Source organism: Larus michahellis, chromosome 16 (genome assembly GCF_964199755.1).
Source record: "Larus michahellis chromosome 16, bLarMic1.1, whole genome shotgun sequence".
Classification (NCBI taxonomy): domain Eukaryota; kingdom Metazoa; phylum Chordata; class Aves; order Charadriiformes; family Laridae; genus Larus; species Larus michahellis.
In genome coordinates this window covers 2,187,210-2,204,385 of record NC_133911.1, presented here as the reverse complement: position 1 = coordinate 2,204,385, position 17,176 = coordinate 2,187,210, and the positions used below count along the sequence as shown (strand labels likewise).

Sequence of the window (17,176 nt, the reverse complement as noted above, 5' to 3'; positions counted from 1 at the left end):
GCCCTTGGCCCATTCCATCCCCTGCCCCCCCCGCAACATCCCGGGTTGGGGCTGGTCCAGTCCAGATCCTGGCCACAGACACACAGCCAGGGCATGGACGGACAGACGGACGCTTTGGGGGAGGTGTAAAGGGCCTGATCCTGCCCTTGGTGGGGGGTGTGTGAAATTGCTGGTTTTCAGAGCAGGGACTTTGGGGCAAAAAAGTCCGGTTTTAGCTCATTTGTGCCGGGGGGAGGGGAGGAGGGGAGCGTCCAGCTGGCCGGGCAACGGGCCGCGTCTCTGGCTGGACGTGGGCCCGTCCCGGTGTCCAGCTGGATGTTCTCCCCCCCCCTCCACCCCCCGTCCGTGTGTCCATAGGGCTGTCCGTCCATCCATGCAGCCAGCCATCCGTCCGTGTGTCCGGCCACACCTGCCACCGTCCCTCTTTCTGCCTGGACAGCCAGTGTCCGTGTGTCCGTCCGGAGCTGCAGCCACAGTCCCCCTCGTGCCCCTGGGGTGGGGGGAAAGGGGACGGGGACAGACGGATGGCGTAGGGACGGATGCACGGACAGACGGACACACGGACAGACGGGCACAGGGACAGGCGCCTGCTCAGGCCCCCTCCCCCCCCCCCTCCCCCCCCCCCCCCAACCTGCTCCAACCCCCAAAATTCGACTCTTTGCCCCAAAGGCCCCACTCCGAAAACCAGCGATTTCACACCTGTCCCCGTGTCCGTCTGTCCCTCCATCCCCCTGACCACCCCCGGGGCACCGTGGGGGGGGGGGGGGGGGGGGGGGGGGGGGGGGGTGTCCTAATCCCCGGGAGGGGCCACACAGAGCTGGACTCGCCCCCCCCCCCCCCCCCCGCCCCAGCACCTTCATCCTGGGGCGCCGGCAGCACCTTTTTGCCTTTTTAACCCAAAACGGGCTCTCCTCTGCTGCCAAGGGGGGGGTGTGGGTGGGGGGGGGGTGTCTCCCCGTCTTTAACACCCCCCCCACTGGCGGGCTGCAAACCCCCCAAATTGTCTCTTAAATCTCCTTTTTTACCGTATCTTCTTGATTTTAACCCGCCTGCACGGCCGCTGGGGGCGAAGGGAGGGTTTGGGCAACGCCGCTCCCAGGGCGGCAAAGTTGGGGGGGGGGCGGGGGGGGGGGGGAAGGGGGAATTTCGGCTCTTGCTTTTCAAAGGACGACGCGTATCAAAACTTGGGGATTTTTTTTTTTTTGGTTTTTTTTTTTTTTTTTTTGCAGGTAGTCGGTGAGTGTTGAAATTAAAAGGGGGGGGGCGGGGGGGGGGGGGGGGGGGAATCGCCGCTTTGGTTTTCAACCAATATTTACAACACACAAAGGAAAAGGAAGAGATCTGAGTTCGCTCCCCTAAAATGATGGGTTTGGGGGGTTTTTTTCTTCTTTTTTTTTTTTTTTTTTTTTTAAAACAAGAGCCCCCCGCCCTCCATCCGCTCCACCCCCCCGCCCCCCCCCCGAATCCCGCGCGGCCGAGGGAGGAGATGCGGGCGCCGAGGTGTTTTGTATTTTTTAATAAAGTTTGTAATCCAATGGACACACAAAACAAAACTGCGCTGAGAAAAAACAAACAAAAAAAAAAAAACAGTTCCATAAATTAATAAGTGTTAAGGGAAGGCGAAGGGGGGGCGGGGGGGGAGAAAGTCTTTTGTACAAGTGTATAACACTTCCACAGCTCGGGGGACGGGGGGGGGACGGGGGGGGCATGTTTAAATGAAGCGCACTTACAAATGAGTGACAATACAAAGTCTGAGTATGAAAATAAGATTTTCTCTGAAAACACATTTTTTGGCACAGATTAAAAAAAAATGTATGTTGTGGGGATTTGATTTTTTGTCTTTTTTTTTTTTTTTTTAAAGTCAGTATTATATATATTTATATATATTATATATATATTTATATATACACACACCCACTGAGTTCTGCATATCCCACCGGGAAGGAAAATAGCTCTCCCTTTTGTTTTGTTTTGTTTTTTTTTTTTTCTTTTTTGTTTTGTTTTTTTTTGTTGTTGTTGTTTTTTTAATATTTTTTTTTTTCTTTTTTTTTCAGTGTAAACTGTACATCCCAGATGAAGAGAAGACGGCTGCAGCGGGGGGGGGAGGGGGGGGCGAGCGGAGGAGAGGAAGGTTCACATCCAGAAAAAAAAAAAAAATTTTTTAAAAAAAAAAAAACAAAAAAAAAAAATAAAAGGGAAAAAAAACCAACCCCAACCAATAAAATAAAATTTTAAAAAAAAATAATAATGTGTGAAATGATCCTTGACCCACAAATCTCAGCAGAAGTCCCCAGGTCCTGCGTTTTAAAGTCCACGGCGCGGGTTAAATGTGTGTCAAGACATCCAGAACGTCACAGCGTGTCCCCAACTGTGCAAAGGTCCGAGTCACTAATTTAGTGCAAAGGCAGTTCAGGTTCTTTTTTCTTTTTTTCTCCTTTTTTTTTTGTTAAAAAAAATAAGCCCTCCTTTTTTTTTTTTTTTTTTCTTTTTTCTTCTTCTTCTTCCTTTTTTTTTTTTTTTTTTTTTTTTTTTCCTCTTTTCCCCAAAAAAGGAGGCACAGGAACCCCAGCCCGGTCCGCCCGCCGAGTGCATCAGTTGTCCGTAAGCTAAAGCAATATGTAAACATCCGAGGGAGCGGATCCGCTCCCCAGCGACAGTTTGATCGAGGCCGGTGAGGGCAGGAGGCTGGTACTCTGGCAGCATTTTCTTTTTTCAGGACTTTCTCTCTTTTTATTTATTTTTTTTAATTTTTTTTTTTTTTTGTGTGTGTGGTTTTTGTGGGCTCTCTCTCTCTCTCTCTCTCTTTTTTTTTTTTTTTTTTTTTTTTTTTTGCTTTGCTGCAGGGCCTTGGAAAAAAAAAATTTCAAAATTTAAAAAAAAAAAAAAAAAAAAAAAAAAATTCGAGTTCAGTTAAGCGGTTAAACAGCTCATACCGAGGCGATGACGATCATCAGGTGAGGAGAGATGTTGGAGATGCTGGCGAGGAGGTCCGGGGCCAGGCGGGACAGGTGGCTTTCCGAAAATTCGCAGGGTGGGAAGATCTGCAGAACGTAGGCAGGCTGCGAGGGAGAAAGGCAGCGCGGGTGAGAGGGAAACCAGAGGGCGGGGGGGGCAAAAATGTCTTAAAAAACAGTCATTTGGATGATTTTTTGGGTGTTAAAAGGCTCGTAAACCCGCATTTGTAACGCGGCTGGAATAAACGCCCCACATCCCCAAACCCCGATGGTTTTGTCGTTACAGCGGCCAAGAGCCAGAAACCACCAGAGGAAAAGCACCACAGGGCAGCGCTGGCCGAAAATGTTTTAAAAAAGGTAATTCGGATGATTTTTTGGGTGCTCATAAACCGGCGCTTGTATAAGAAGGGAGACGGTGCCCAGCGGCCTCAGGTGCGGGTCCCAAGGCGGGGAGTTTTTGCGCACCGGCGATGTAAAAGCCGCTTTTATGGGAATTTTTCTGCCTTTCCCAATTAATTATCATTTCAGCGGCCGCTCCGAGCACCGACCGCTCGTTCTGGGCAGTTTACACCCAGGGAACAGCTTAAATTTGATCCAATGCAGCGAAATAAACGTCCCACATCACCAAACCCCGATGGTTTTGTCTCTATAGCGGCCAAGAGCGAGAAACCACCAGAGGAAAGAACCGCGGGTGAGAGAGAAACCTGGGCGAGGGCTGGCCAAAAATGTTTTAAAATGGGACATTCGGATGATTTTTTTGGGCGCTTAAAGGCTCGTGAACCGGCGCTTGTATAGGAACGGAGACGGTGCCCAGCAGCCTCAGGCGCGGTTCCCAAAGTGAGGAGTTTTTCCTCCCCGGGGATGTAAAAGCCGCTGGTTTTATTGGGAAAGGCAGAAAAATTCCCATTAATTATCATTTCAGCCACGTCTCCGAGCACCGACCGCTCGTTCCGGGCTGTTCAGACCCAGGGAACAGTTTAAATTTGATGCGATGCAGCAACACAGCGGAATAAACGCCCCTCATCACCGAACCCCAATGGTTTTGCCTTCCTAGTGGCCAAGAGCGAGGAACCACCAGGTGTCCCGGAAAACTCAGGATACGAGATGAGGAAGAAATGAGGAATCTACTTCCAACGCAGAAAAAGAGCTGGAAAATGGGTTTGGTTTGTTTTCAGCCAAAGACGCGGGGCTGTGAACAAACTGAGCATACGTTTGGGGTTGTTTTTTTGGCCTCGCGGTTCATCTTCACCGATTCTATCAATTACATCGGTGCGTTTTGATGGGCGATGTAAGAAGCCAGCGCGGGAAATGGGGGGGATTTTGTTTTAATAATAAAAACAGGCAGCTCAACTCCAATGTTAAGCCAAAGCGGAAGGCTGGAGGGTCCAGTATCTACCGATTTAAGTTGCGGGGTTTTGCCCGGCGGTACCTGATTAGAGCCGGGGTTGGGAACGTTGATGATTCCTGCAGCTTGCTTAGCCTGCAGGTAGCTGATGAACGCAGCCTTCAGCGACTCCGTCTGATTCACTACGTCTTCCTGGTCTCGGCCGCACGGCAAGGCCAGCAGCAGGCAGTAATCGCTCTCCACCTGGAGAGAAAACACAGTAATTAAGTCCAACGTTTGCTGGGAACGGGCTCGTTCCTGACATACATCCGTTATCCGCGGCGGAAAATCCTCCCTTTGAACTCCCTACAAAAGAGGTGCTGAAAGCTCGGCCAGCCCAGATGGTGAAAAGGACTGAAAACTACTGATTTCCACGGCTGCCTGAATTCCACTTCCCGCCTTACTCCGACGTGTCAGAGCCAGCAGGGATTTGTTCCGGGCCCGAGGGCTGGGTGACTTCAAAGATTTCCCAACTCCGCCATTCCCTTTCCTACGAATGCAGAGTCGCTCACCACGTGCAATCCGCATTTCACGCTCTTTGGGAGGAAGGAATCGCACAGCCATTCCCAGAATCCCAAAATACGGTGACACAAGCCAACGGGAGCTGAGGTTTCTGCGAGAATCGGCGGGGTTGTGTTTTTTTGTGTGAGAACAGCCCAACTTCCAGCACACAGACAGGAGCTCACCCCAAACACGCGTCCTCGCCCCATCCCGACCCCTCACCATCATTCTCCGCGCGACGCCTTCCAGCTGCGACGCCTCCAGTCGCATGCGCTGAGCGATCCTCAGCGGCGGCCCCCCCTCCGGCGCCGGCAGGGATCGGTGCGCCAAGACGTTATTACCGGAGACGAAGTGGAGCTGAACAGCGGCCGTGTCGTTTTTTAGAGCCAAAAGGCCCTGCCAGACAATCGGGTATTTCTGGAAAGAGAAGGAGAAGAAATATTAAACGCAAATGAAGGTGAGGGGGGGGGGATCTTAAATCCCGTCCGAGCTGCTTGTTCGCCTCTGATAATTTTCCAGGCAATTAAAGACACCGCTGCTTTGCTTTAAGGACTCGGTACAGATGTAACGTCTTATCGCCCCTCATACGCGCCGGTCCGGGCTTGGGTTAGGTCCTGCTAAATCAGTAATTGAGCCCTTTTTCTTCCAGCCTGGGTGGCTCCCTTCGTCCTAACATCAGAGCACTTCCCAACCTTCCAGCCTCCCGCCGCAGCGCGAGGCAGAGCCGGGCTGTCACCAAACGTTATTTTCTCTTTTACAAACGGGAGAATTGAGAGAGAGCAGCAGCAGCAGCAGGGGGGAGTCGCCCAAGGTTACGCGGGAAATACTCGGCGCCGAACGCAACTCTGGGTTCCGCGTCAGTGCCCGTTCCTCACCATCTCCCTCCTCTTCCTCCGCCTTTAGGCTTTGGGAGGGCGTTTTTTGTTCTTTTTCTTTAAATTAAATACACCACCACTCTTTCCCGCCTGTGAAGAAGATCTGACAGTCCTGCTGACTGTAGAAATGACGCAGCGCTGCCTGCCTGAGCCGGCAGGCTGAGAGAAACCGTAACGAGAGAAATACGGGCTCCTCTGCATCAGCAGCACCTTATTTGGAGGCTGTAGTAAATGTCACGTGCACGTGAACACAGCTAAAATTCACCAGGGACAGAAAATCAACCACCTTCTCCACATCTGAAGCATTTGACGCCAAGAGAGAGCGGGTTTTGGTGCCACAAGCTATGCAGAACCTGACTGTTTCTCCCCGGACAAGGAGCACAAGGCTACTCGGCCAGGAGAAAAGGCCGGAGCGGTATCAGAAGACGTCGGAGCAATACTTACTGTCAGGAGCTGAACCATGTCCACAGGTCTCTGCGAAACGGGGTGAGGAGACGGCTCCTGTTTGAGCGTGGACTGGGGCTCCGGGCGATTGAGGGGCAGCCCCGGCGGGGCGCCGGGACCCGACGTCGTGGGGATAAACATGGATTGCTTGGGAACCGCCTGAGGTTGGTGCGGTGACGGAAGCTCCTGTTTCATTGAGATAGCGACGGGCGAAGGGTAGGAGGTCTGGCCCGTGTCCGCTTGTGCCCTCTGAAGGTGGACGTGAGGGTCTATCGGCGCCGCGTGCCTATTTACAGTGGGGTGGTGACTCTGTTCAGGTCCTGCTGCCGGCGGGCCCTTGGGATCCTGCGGGATCTGAGGAGTCTTGCTGCGTACTGGCTGGCTGGGGTGCGAGTGTTCGCCCTCCTGTAGACCCTGGGAAGCAGGCGGCGGGGGGAAAAAGGAAAGATTTTGGGCCACGGGCATATCGGAACTCGTTGGTTCAATGCTAAGGCTGCCAGGACACCATCAGATGGCTGGTGGAGAAATGGGTGTCTCCACGCCACAGCACCAGCCCTGCTGCGGTGGGGCCTGGATCAGCCGCCCCTTCCCAAGCCACCCCAGCAGCTTCTCACACCCCAGAGCTGAAACCGCATCCCCCGAATCCTGCCCCAAGCCCTCCGTTATCCACGCCAGGCGCCTGAGGATGTCTGACCCCCACGCTACCTCGATGCTGACATTTCTCTCCCCAAAACCTCTACGTCTAGAAACCTGCAGGTAGGTTTGAGTCCTAGAGTAGTTAAGAAAACATGTTTGTTTCCAGCTTCCTCTAATGCTAAGCAGCATTCGAACCCCATTTCCCAAACAAAAATAGCTCCTCTCGTGCTTTGAACTTAAGTTGGCTTGGAGAATAATCACAGAGAGCTAAACTCAGCTCCTGTGGCCACACAAAGCCACGCCGGGGCTGTAATTAGCTCAAAGCGCTCCAGCTTTCAGGTAGAAGGAGAAGAAAGGGTTTTATTTCTCACCTGAGATGGGGTCATGCTCCGGGAAGGCAACCCGATCGGCGAGGCACCCGGGAACTGAGGATGCCCGAGCTGTGCCGCCGTATGGTAATTCCTCATGTCGCCGTACACAGACCGATAATCGTGAAAGGAGCTCCCCGCGGGGTGCATGATCTGCACCCCGTGCGGTACCACCACCGGCTGCGTCAAAGGCAGTCCAGGCAGCTGGCTGCCGGAGGGGACGCTGAGGAGCCGGGGCTCGCTGTGAGGAGAGTGTGCCATCTTGCCTTCGGAGGATTTGGGCGTCTCTTTTCCAGGTTGCGGGGTCTTACTGACGGGGGGAGTTTTCACAGCCCCTTCAGGCGTTCGGGATTGTCTCGTTTCCGAGTGGTGCTCGCCCACGGCGGCCATGTGCGGGTGCATGATCATCCTCACGTCCCGGGGGACGTTGTACTGGTCCAGCCGGATGCTGGTGGGGTGCATGCGGTAATCCGGCTGCATCACCAGCACGTCCGACTGAACCGGGGCTGGCCCCCTGCACACCGTGGTGTGGTGGTAATGCATCTCCTCCTCGGGGGCATGCTGAGAGGAGAGAGGAGGCATGACTATGTCTCGTATCGGAGCTGGCTGGGGCGTGCTGGACCGCTGAGGTTTGATCTCTATCTGGGGTTGCAGAGCGGCTCTGGGGGAATGGAGCGCTTCTGGGCGGATGCCGTAAGGGATGCCGGAGAGAGGAGGGGTGTTCATCCTCACCTCGCCTTGGGACAGATGGCCCAGGGACACAGTCTGCGTTACGCTGTGAGGGGGCATGATAACAGATTGCTCGGGATGCATGCTGGATATGTACTGAGGAACGGGAATTCCCGGCGCCAGCATGACCGGGGTGCTGCTCGATAGAGCCGGAGACGAGGTACTGCCGGGATGACAAGCCCGGGGGAACGGCGACGGCGAGTGCCCACTAGTACGGGGCGAGTGCGGCTCCTGTTTGGTGACCCCCAAGTGGGAAATAGCCCGGTCGGTTGGGGTGCTGGGTCCCGAGCTGACGTGGTTTGCTTCCGAATGCATTTTCCCAGAGAGGGAAGGGTGGTGGGGACTGACTCCAGGACTCAAGTTGGAGGGTTGCAGAGTCTTGGTCTCCACTTTGAGAGCAGCCGGATCGGACAGTTTTTTGTTCACAACCATCTGGTTGTGGACGAGTACGGGTGGAGTGTTTACAGTCTGAGTGAGGACTTTACCGGGCTGAGACGCTGGAGTCTGAACAGAAAGGTGGGACGAGTCGGACTTCTCCAGCGCAGTGCGCTCTTGTTTAACGGAGGAGATGACGGGCGACGTATTGTAAGCTTGTGTCCCTAGTACCAAAGAAGAATGGGTGGAAACAGTCCCGTAGCCCGCCGAGGTCTGGGAGCCTTTCGGCGTCGGCTGAGATGGTGTGATAGGTTCCTGTTTAATCTGAGACTTGGACACCGACTGCTGAAACTCTATGTCGACAGCGCTGGCTGGGGGAATCTGGCTGATCTTGGCACTAATTCGCTGAGGGCCTTCTGTCTTCTGTCCCGAGTAACTCAGAAGGACTACGCCTTCCGAGGTGTTCACCCGCAGCCCCGGACTGGACCCAGTCTCTACAGGCCTCTCCTCAATAATAGACATCGATCCTGGATGAAACCGGCTGTTATCGTTTGTGCTTGACCTCTGCTTAAATTTCGGCGAGGGGGCGTTGACGAGACACGTCTGGGTTTGGGGAGCTTGCTTCACCAAGGTGATCCTCGGAGCCTCCTCCAGATCCATGCTGTGGGGCATCCTGCTTATGACAGAAGTGGCTTTGGGAGCAATCACGGTGCTTATCTTTTCCTTCTCGCTGAACACGGGGGCTTCGGCCACCGGTGGGTCCAAGGCGTTGGTGACGGGAACTGCCGGCTTCTCCTCCGAAACCGGCTTTATGGCCTCCACCGCGGGGTGGAGGGGTGCCTCCTCCAAACGAGGCGCGCTCACCGGCTCGGCGTGCGTCGTCGTCACGTGCGTGGAGGTTATGCTCGTCGCTGAGACGTACTTGGGCTCCATGAGTATCTTCCTCAAAGTGCTGGAATTTGTATCGATATCCGACGCCTTCGTGTCTGGTGGGAGAGCGGGTGGGGGCGTGGAACGGGCACGGGGTTCCTCGTGCCTTACCATCCACTCCGGCACCTTGGCAGTGCCGGAGTGAAGGGGGACGATGGTGGCGGGCACCGGGGTGGGCAGTTTGGCTGCCACCGCTGCCGAAGGGACGGCGGGAAGGGCTGCATTTGGGGCGCTGGGCGGCGTGATGGGGGTGTTCTCCATGGGCGACCGTATCTTGAACCCGCTCTGACTCCCCTCATCGAGGGGAACCGGTGGGGCCGGCAGGTCCAGGGGAGTCGGAGCGGGCGCTTTCGGAGAGGTGCCGCTCTCAGCGACGGCTTCATGCACAGCCGCAACGTCAGCAGCTGCAGCCTTGCTGGCATCGGAAGCGCTTGGCTCCATGGACGCCTGAGCTATGGTTTTAGTTTGCTTTTCCTCCTTCGAGGCTTCTTCGGGCTTCGTCTTTACTTCGTTGGCGGGGGGCGACTTGCTCGGCACCCTCTCCGGCTCGAAGGCGTTGACTTCAGTGGCGTCGCCCTTTCTGCCCGTGCTCCTTTTGCGTCTCTGCCGTGTGGTTTTCTGACGGCCCTTTTCCTTCCGAGCAACTTCAGCCTCCTGCAAGGTCTCGGCCTCCTGCGCAGAGTTGGAAGATTCGCTGAAGCTGACTTCGGCCTCCTTGCTCTCCGTCTCTACCGCCGGCGGGGCAGAGCTGGGAACCGGCTGCACCGCGGGCTCAACAGCAGCCTCAGTTTCTAGGATATTATTCACTGCCTGATCAGTCTCAGGCTCCATCTCCTCCCGAGGTGACGGTAACACCAAGGGCTCCGCGGGGATTTCAGCTTCCGATTCAGCGGGATACGTCGGGGGTGCAGGAAAGCTTTCCGTCTCTCCAGAAATATCATTGATGATGGAGCCGATGGCCGCTGCCAGCTCTGTTTCACTAGCCTGATGCGCGGGTTTATCTCCTTCCTCCTCCTGACGAACTTCGGGCACGTCTGCCGTTGGGTCTTTGTAGGCAGCAATTGACGGAGGAGTTTCGGTGAGTTTTGCGATGTTCTCCACGGCCTGCTCGAGTTCGATCTGTTTGGCTAACTGGGCAGCTTCGGGGGACTGCTTTGGCTCCCGTATCACCTCTTTTTCCGTTTCTGGGAATGAATCTTCTACCTCATTCTTAGCAAAATGGGGTGGCAAGATGTCCTCTTTTGGGGGGCTCTTCATTTTGGCCGGCGACACCGCCACCGGCTCTGCCTCCTCGTCAGTCGGCCGCAAGGCGCCCTTGACTTCGTCCACGTTGAGGCGTATTTCTACGTTTTTGAGACACACGGATGCTTTATCTACGACAGTCTTGGTATTTTTATACCTTCCCCTTTTGGATTTTGTAACCTTTTCCGGCACCGGCTTCTTCTCAGTGATCTCAACCGTGGGGATTTCTAGCTGGTTTTTCTCCACATCCAGTTCTTTCCTATCACGTTTCTGCTCGCTCGCTGCCGGCTCTTTCTCAGTGCCTTTGGCTTTATTGCCGTTGTCACCGATGCTCGATTCCTGACTGCTTCTTTCAGCAGCATCTTCGGATTCAGCCGAGGTATCGGCTTTCGGTTCGTTCTTCCCTTTCTTCCCCTGTTGGCTGGTAGCAGCTGATGAGTGACTGTGTGTTAGCTTCTGGGATCTAGGCGACCTCCAACCTTCTGCAGGCTTAGGAGCTTCCACAGCGTCTTTAGTTTCAGCCTCCTCCACCTCTTGCTGTACCGGTTCTGTCTTTATTGGAGAGATGTCCTCCTCCGGCTTACGGCGGGTTTTCGGAGGTCTTCCCCTCCTCGGGGTCGTAGGAACAGTTGTCACCGTTTCCTGCGGTTCCTTTTCCCCTCTCTTCCTGGTGGATCTAGTGACCTCCACGGAGTCCTTCACCGGAGACGGGCCCTCATTGTCCCCCGTGGTAGCGTAGACTGACCTTACGTTTCTGCGCCTAGTCCGGCCTATTGGCAAGCTTGGCTCCACGTTTTCCGGCTCTGCAGCAGAACTAGGGGATTTAGCAGCATTCCTCGAAACCTTCTCCGCCTCCACTTTCAATTCGGAAAGCTTCTGCGTCTCCCCACGAGGAGAGCTCGACCTTTTGAGTTTTTCACGGTCAATTCTTTCACTCTTCCTCGTGACGGGCTTTTCCGTGACGTTAGCTGCTGCCGATTGCACGGGAGTCTTGGAGCGTTTACTCTTGTAGGATTTCTTGTCTTTTACAACAACCGGAGGTTCGACTTCCATATCGTTGTCGGAAACGGGCGGCAGGACCTCAGCAGCCGCCTCCACCTTTTGACTCGCACTAGCATCAGCGTTGGCAGAAGGCGGAGGATTTTCTTCTTTAGGCTCGGCAGCCTCATCGGACTTCTGAACTAGCTTGGGCGGAGGTGGAACCAACTGGGCAGCTTCAGGTTCTGGATCTACACTGATGTCCACTTGGGGAAACGAAGCTCCGGGAGTAGGAGGCTTGGTATCCAAGTATGAAGGATGCTCTGTTGCCACAGTATCTTCCTCCGGTGCCAGGGTTGTAGCGACAACTTCTTTACTAGCTTCTACGACTGGCGGGGGCTCAGTTTGCTCAGGTGGTTCAATTTTGACAGGAGCAGCAAGTTCAGGAAAAGGTTTTTGCTCCTCTGCTGTAGAAGCAGGTTCAGATGGTTTTTCTTCTTTTACAGAAGCGGTTTCCACCACCACCTTCTCATTCGCTACCTTCTCGGAAGCCACCGGTGCTGGTTCCTGTGGTAGGACAGCAACCGAAGAGGGACCCACTACCGAGGAAGTTTTATGTTCTGGCTCTTTAGTATCAGGAACCGTTTCTGGTGTTTTCGGCCGGTTTTCTTTGTCTTCCTGTTTTTCCACTTCTTTTGGTTTCTGATCTTTCTCTTTTTCTTTCTGCTGCATTCGCGTCAGTTCAATAAATCTGCTGTGGAAGAGAACCACCGGTTCTTGCACCAAATCAGCCGCGCTGTTAGTCCCATCGGAGGAAGACTGTCTCCCGTACAACCTACCAGAAATGAAGTCCAGATCATCGTCTTTTCTCTCTAAATGCTGCAGGCGCTTGGAGTCCTGTTCAAAGATTGAGCTATGCAAAAACCGAGAAGCAAACAGTTCCTGTCTCTCTTGTTCCTCCTCTTTATGATCTTCTTTCTTATCGTCTAGTTTCCCACCTTCTGAATCAGTCCTGATTTTTTTCTTTTTCATATACCAAGATGGAATAGGTCTCGGAGCCGAGTCAACCTTCTCTTTGTCTTTATTGTTTCTAAAACTAGCAAATCGTGAATCCCAATCTAGAAAGGACCAGTTTTCTTCTCTGGATGAAGAGAGAGATTTGGCTCTTTCAAGCAAGGCCTTTGTGTCTGGTGTGATTGTCTTGTCCAATGCGAAAGAGTAAAATTTGTTTCTTTCTAAGGAACTTGACAGTCTTTCCTCTCTTTCACGTAACTTCTCTTCTCTGTCCCTTAATAAAAAAGACAACCTGGAACTCTCTAACAAGGACGAGGCTTTTGGGGAATGGGGCTTGTTTTCACTGTCGTCATCTGAATCTGAAGGCACCTCCCCAGGTTCCAGGTCTCGGACAGACCGCTTGCGTATGCTGTCTCTTTTGACGATGCTGCTCGGGAAGCTGATATCAACTCGACCAGGCTCCTGCTTCACTTGTGTTTCCCACCTACTCGAGTCATCTTCAGAACTCAGCACGGATAGTTTTATTTTAGCCATTTCTGCCATCTGCTCCCTTCTGCTGGAATCGTAAGGATTAAATTTCAGCGAGTCCTCCCTCACAGTCATGTTGGAGTACGAAAGACCCTTCTCTTCTATTTTCGGTGACTCTTTGGTTTCCTTTAGCGGCATTAGCCTTGGAGAATCGAGCGTGTCGTCATCTTCGTGGAAAGGGAAGTGTCTGATACTAGGGGAACAGGATGTCCTTTCTGAGTCCTCACTCACCTGACGAGAACTTCTGTAGTTTCTTTCTCTTTTAGTGCTAATTTCAAAGTCAAACTGGTCAGTCTTTTTCCTTTTACTTGGTGGAGAGTCATCGGTGACATCTTGCGGAGGTTTTCCCACCTCGTGGACCAAGCTCCGTCTTTCGTATTCATCCACATCTTTCTTTGGGCTGCCAAACTTCTCAGACTTTGCAATCTCCATTTCCAGCTGCTGTTTTAACCTGCGACTTTGCTCCATTTGTTTCCTGTAGCTCTGCGTGTGGTCAATGTCAATGCCAATTTTCTCCTCCGTATCAGTTGACTGAGGTTTCTCTTGGCCAAGTTTATGGTCAGGTGCGTCTTCAGGAAGACCAGAGTAATTCTTCCTCGCATCCTCTCTCTCTGTTCCTTGGTCGTCGAGTAGCTGTACCTGTTTATGCTGGGGTTTTACCGGGTTCGATTTTTTAGAAGAGAGTTCCTGAACTTCCACCGGTTCATCGGCTGCCTCCATCAGCCTCGCCTGCAGATCTAGGGTGGGACGCATGCCAATCCCACCAATGTTAAGAGTCTCCTGAATTTCTTTGGGACTAGTAACAGGAATAAGTCTTTCCAGTTTGAGTTTTTTAGATTCCCTTTTAAGCATCTCCTTCCTCAGGGGTTTTCTCTCCAATTCTCCTTCCCTTAACATTGTCGCTTCTCTAGACGAAGCCGTTGCATCAAGCTGCTTTTTCAAAACCACGCGTGCATCTTCCTCATCTTGGCTACTTCTTTTTACTTCCAGTTTTTGCCGGTCAGGCTTCAGATTTGCATCGGCAAAACGTCTTTTACGAGCCTCCAACTTGTCTAAATCTACTGCGTTGGCTCCCTCGGAAGTTTGCTCCGTCTTCAAGTGCTTTTTGGGTTTCAGTTTTCCCTCCTTATCCACCACTTCTACGTGACTGGCAAGGGCTTTCTCTTTTTGCACCTTGGTTCTGACAGGTTCCAGTTTAGGCTGCTCAGACTTGGTTTGCTCAGCTTGAGATGTCTGGGTTTTTTGTTCAAGGAGCGGGGATTTCATAGTGTCATTATCAAGCTTTGCTCTCAGTTTCTCCAAAGCGGGCTGATCAATAACTTTGCCTTCCTTTTCTTTTACTCGGGTCAACACCACACAGGGCATTAATTCCAGGCGGTTTTTAGCTGTCCCTTCCTTGTCACCTCTCTCTTTGCTTTGTTTACTATTGCCCTTCACTTTTTCGGGGCTGGGCTCTCTCTCGTTCTCTTGATCCGTTTCAGAAGACTGCGAGCTGGGCGAATGGATTTTTGCTTTTCTTTTTTGCTTATCGGTTTTTTCCTTTTCTAGTTTTTCCGGCTTTTCCTTTCTCACCAAGCGCTTTTCCTTGTCGACTCTCTCCTGGTCGAAAGCACGCTCTTTCTCTGTTTTTTCGTTTTTTGCATAACGTTCCACGCGGGCTTTGTCAAGCTTGTCGTATCGTGGAGGAGACAAAGAGCTGCAGCTGCCGCTGCGATCCGATGACCTGCTGTAAATCCTCCTCTCCGAATCGCTCTGCAGCCTTTCCGATTGCGAGGGAGACGCTCCAGGGCTCTGCGGACGCCTGGAATGCGTTGGACTCTGGCTCCGTTCAATTGGTCTCCGTTCATGGTCTCTGTCCCGATCGGATTCAAACCGTTCCCGTTCCCTCTCCCTCTCCCGTTGCCTGTAACTGTACTCCCTTATGTCCTGCTCATAGGGATCGCCTCTGTAATCCCTGTACTCGCGGGGGTCGTCGTAGTATCGTGGGTCATAGTAGTCTCCTTGGTAGGGATCCCACTCTGCGTAGAATTCCCTGCCTCGAGCCGGATATTCTCGCCGAGGATCTTCAGGATACGTCCCCGGGGTCCGAACAGTCTCGTAGTAAGTACGATCAGGGGCGTATTCGTAAGATCCTCTTCGCTCGTCTCTGCTAAATATAAGAATAAACAGGTAAGTTCTCCTTCTCAACCAACGTACTGCATTACCACGTTCTTTGCTATGCAGGGAAATCATTTTATAATTTCTTTACGTGCGCATCAAGGCGACTGTACACAGCTGCCTACAGGGATTTAACAACAACGCATCGGTGCGCAGTGGATGAAGTGCTTTTTTAGTTTATCAAATACTGTATGCAGTGAATTGGTCATTTTGCGATAGCTCTGCCAAGTATCTTTTCACCACCCTCACTGCTTCAGGCTTGCCCAATTTAAATATTGCATTAAATTTAAGGTAAAACCCACACAGCACCCACGCGCAGTCTGTCACAGTGAAGCCCACCCCACCTCACGAACCTGAAACCTCACGCTGAAAACATGAGTCAAGTCAAAACTCAAGGCTCCCCATCTCACGAACCTGAAACCTCACGCTGAAAACATGAGTCAAGTCAAAACTCAAGGCTGGAACCTCTCCGTTACTAAGCACTGAAGTGGTAATAAGACTTCTTTAAAAATGCTAAACCCTGTAAGCGATCATTTAATTCCAAAATTGGCTCTTTCGCTGCATGTGACATGCTGACGTTGCCTATTTACAGACCCAGTCAATAAAAAAAAAAATCAGGTTGTTTATGAGAGCAGGTGAATTCATGGGAAGTATTCAGCAAAATAAGTCAAGCAATTAGTGTTATTATCTCAATAGTTCCAAACAGCAAAAATAAGCCATTTGTAAGACTGAACACACCTCTTTGGCAGAGGGGTGGCCTAGAACTGGTGCTCCAGTTCTCCACCATTACAGCGTGTTTTGCACGCTCTACTTCACGTAGGTTTATTTGGCTTCACAATTTCTGTTAAAAGCTGACAGGTTCCACATTTTATGAAATGGACGACATTGGAAAAAAAAAAAACCCACAAAGAAACAAAACACGGAAGATAAAACCCTCATTCTGCAAGTGAAGTGGGACACTGTGGGAGGCAGCTGTGAAGCTAAAAAAATTAATCACATGTTTTGTTTGGGTTTTTTTTTGTAGGGATTTTTTCCTTTGGTTCCTATTTAGGCTGGCTACAACCACAACCTTAGAGAAGCTGGTTAGTGGAGATCATTGCCAAGAGGAGCGCGGAGGAGGAGCAGAAGATGCAGAACTCGCTCAATCACTCCGTGATTCATTATTCTAAGCGTCTCCTACTGGCTATGCGAGCATAATGGCAGAAAAAGGAAAAAACAAGACTAACGTGTACCCAAGTGTGACGTTGTTCCAGAAATCACTGTTCTACTCAGAACTATTTCACGGCGAAGCCAAGCCCAGCTGACTCCCGTGCGTTAAAAGACATCCGATAATGCACTTCGCTTTTTTTGAATGTGGTGTAGTTCAGAGGAAATTATTACTGACGGCTTGGAGGAACATCACAACAGCTGTCAAGGACTGGGGAACGCACACGTTTATTTCCATTATGCAAATCCCGATTGCCAATTTCCAAACCCTCTTCGCTTTTAAATCCGGCAATTTTGCATATATGTCAGACCGATCTATTTTGCTGCAAAACAACCCACTGAACTTCTCTAGCGCCCAGGTACCATCAGCGTCACGCTGGGCTTATTCATAGCTAAAGCAGAACCCTAACAATTAAGCCAGCCTTTGAGGGTAATAAAAATGCACCCCCACAAAAAGAAAATGCTTCCTTTTCCAGCCTTCACTGTAGTCATTAGTAATAAAACCAGAGATGTTTATCCAGGAAAAAAAAAAAGGCACAAAACGCAGAGTGCTTCAGCCAGGGTCTGCAGAGGTTACGTGGCCGTGCCGGGGGGGGCCACCAAGCCTTTGCAGCATGTCCAAAATGGCCAAACACCGTCACGACAGATGCTGCAGAAGGACGGCAACACAGAACAGATTTTTCGTGTCAAATAACTAAAAAAAAAAATAATAAAATTGCAGCCTCACTTGTGTTTTATTATTTTATCAAGTTAATAAACGAAACCGTTGAAAAGGGGTAGGTGAAAGACCAAATTTTACTCTCTGCTCAGCAGATGCGCGGCAGCAGTTTATCAGACTATGTATACATACACTCG

General features: G+C 51.8%; 1 protein-coding gene across 12 annotated transcripts in view; it reads right to left on the bottom strand.

Moving 5' to 3' along the window:
* Positions 1–1,494: 1,494 nt before the first annotated feature.
* The window catches only part of SPEN (spen family transcriptional repressor), a 69,016-nt gene continuing 53,334 nt past the window's right edge, over positions 1,495–17,176 (bottom strand). For 6 of the 12 annotated variants that reach the window (XM_074560519.1, XM_074560517.1, XM_074560521.1 and 3 more), the window contains 5 exons: positions 7,166–15,104; positions 6,159–6,572; positions 5,062–5,256; positions 4,384–4,542; positions 1,495–3,059 (listed from right to left, as the gene is read on the bottom strand). In XM_074560519.1, coding sequence (XP_074416620.1) covers positions 2,928–3,059; positions 4,384–4,542; positions 5,062–5,256; positions 6,159–6,572; positions 7,166–15,104 — 8,839 coding nt within the window. In that variant the 3' untranslated portion in view covers positions 1,495–2,927. Of the gene's footprint in view, positions 3,060–4,383; positions 4,543–5,061; positions 5,257–6,158; positions 6,573–7,165; positions 15,108–17,176 lie in introns of all 12 variants that reach the window. The other 6 variants (XM_074560516.1, XM_074560520.1, XM_074560522.1 and 3 more) reach the window with 1 other exon arrangement.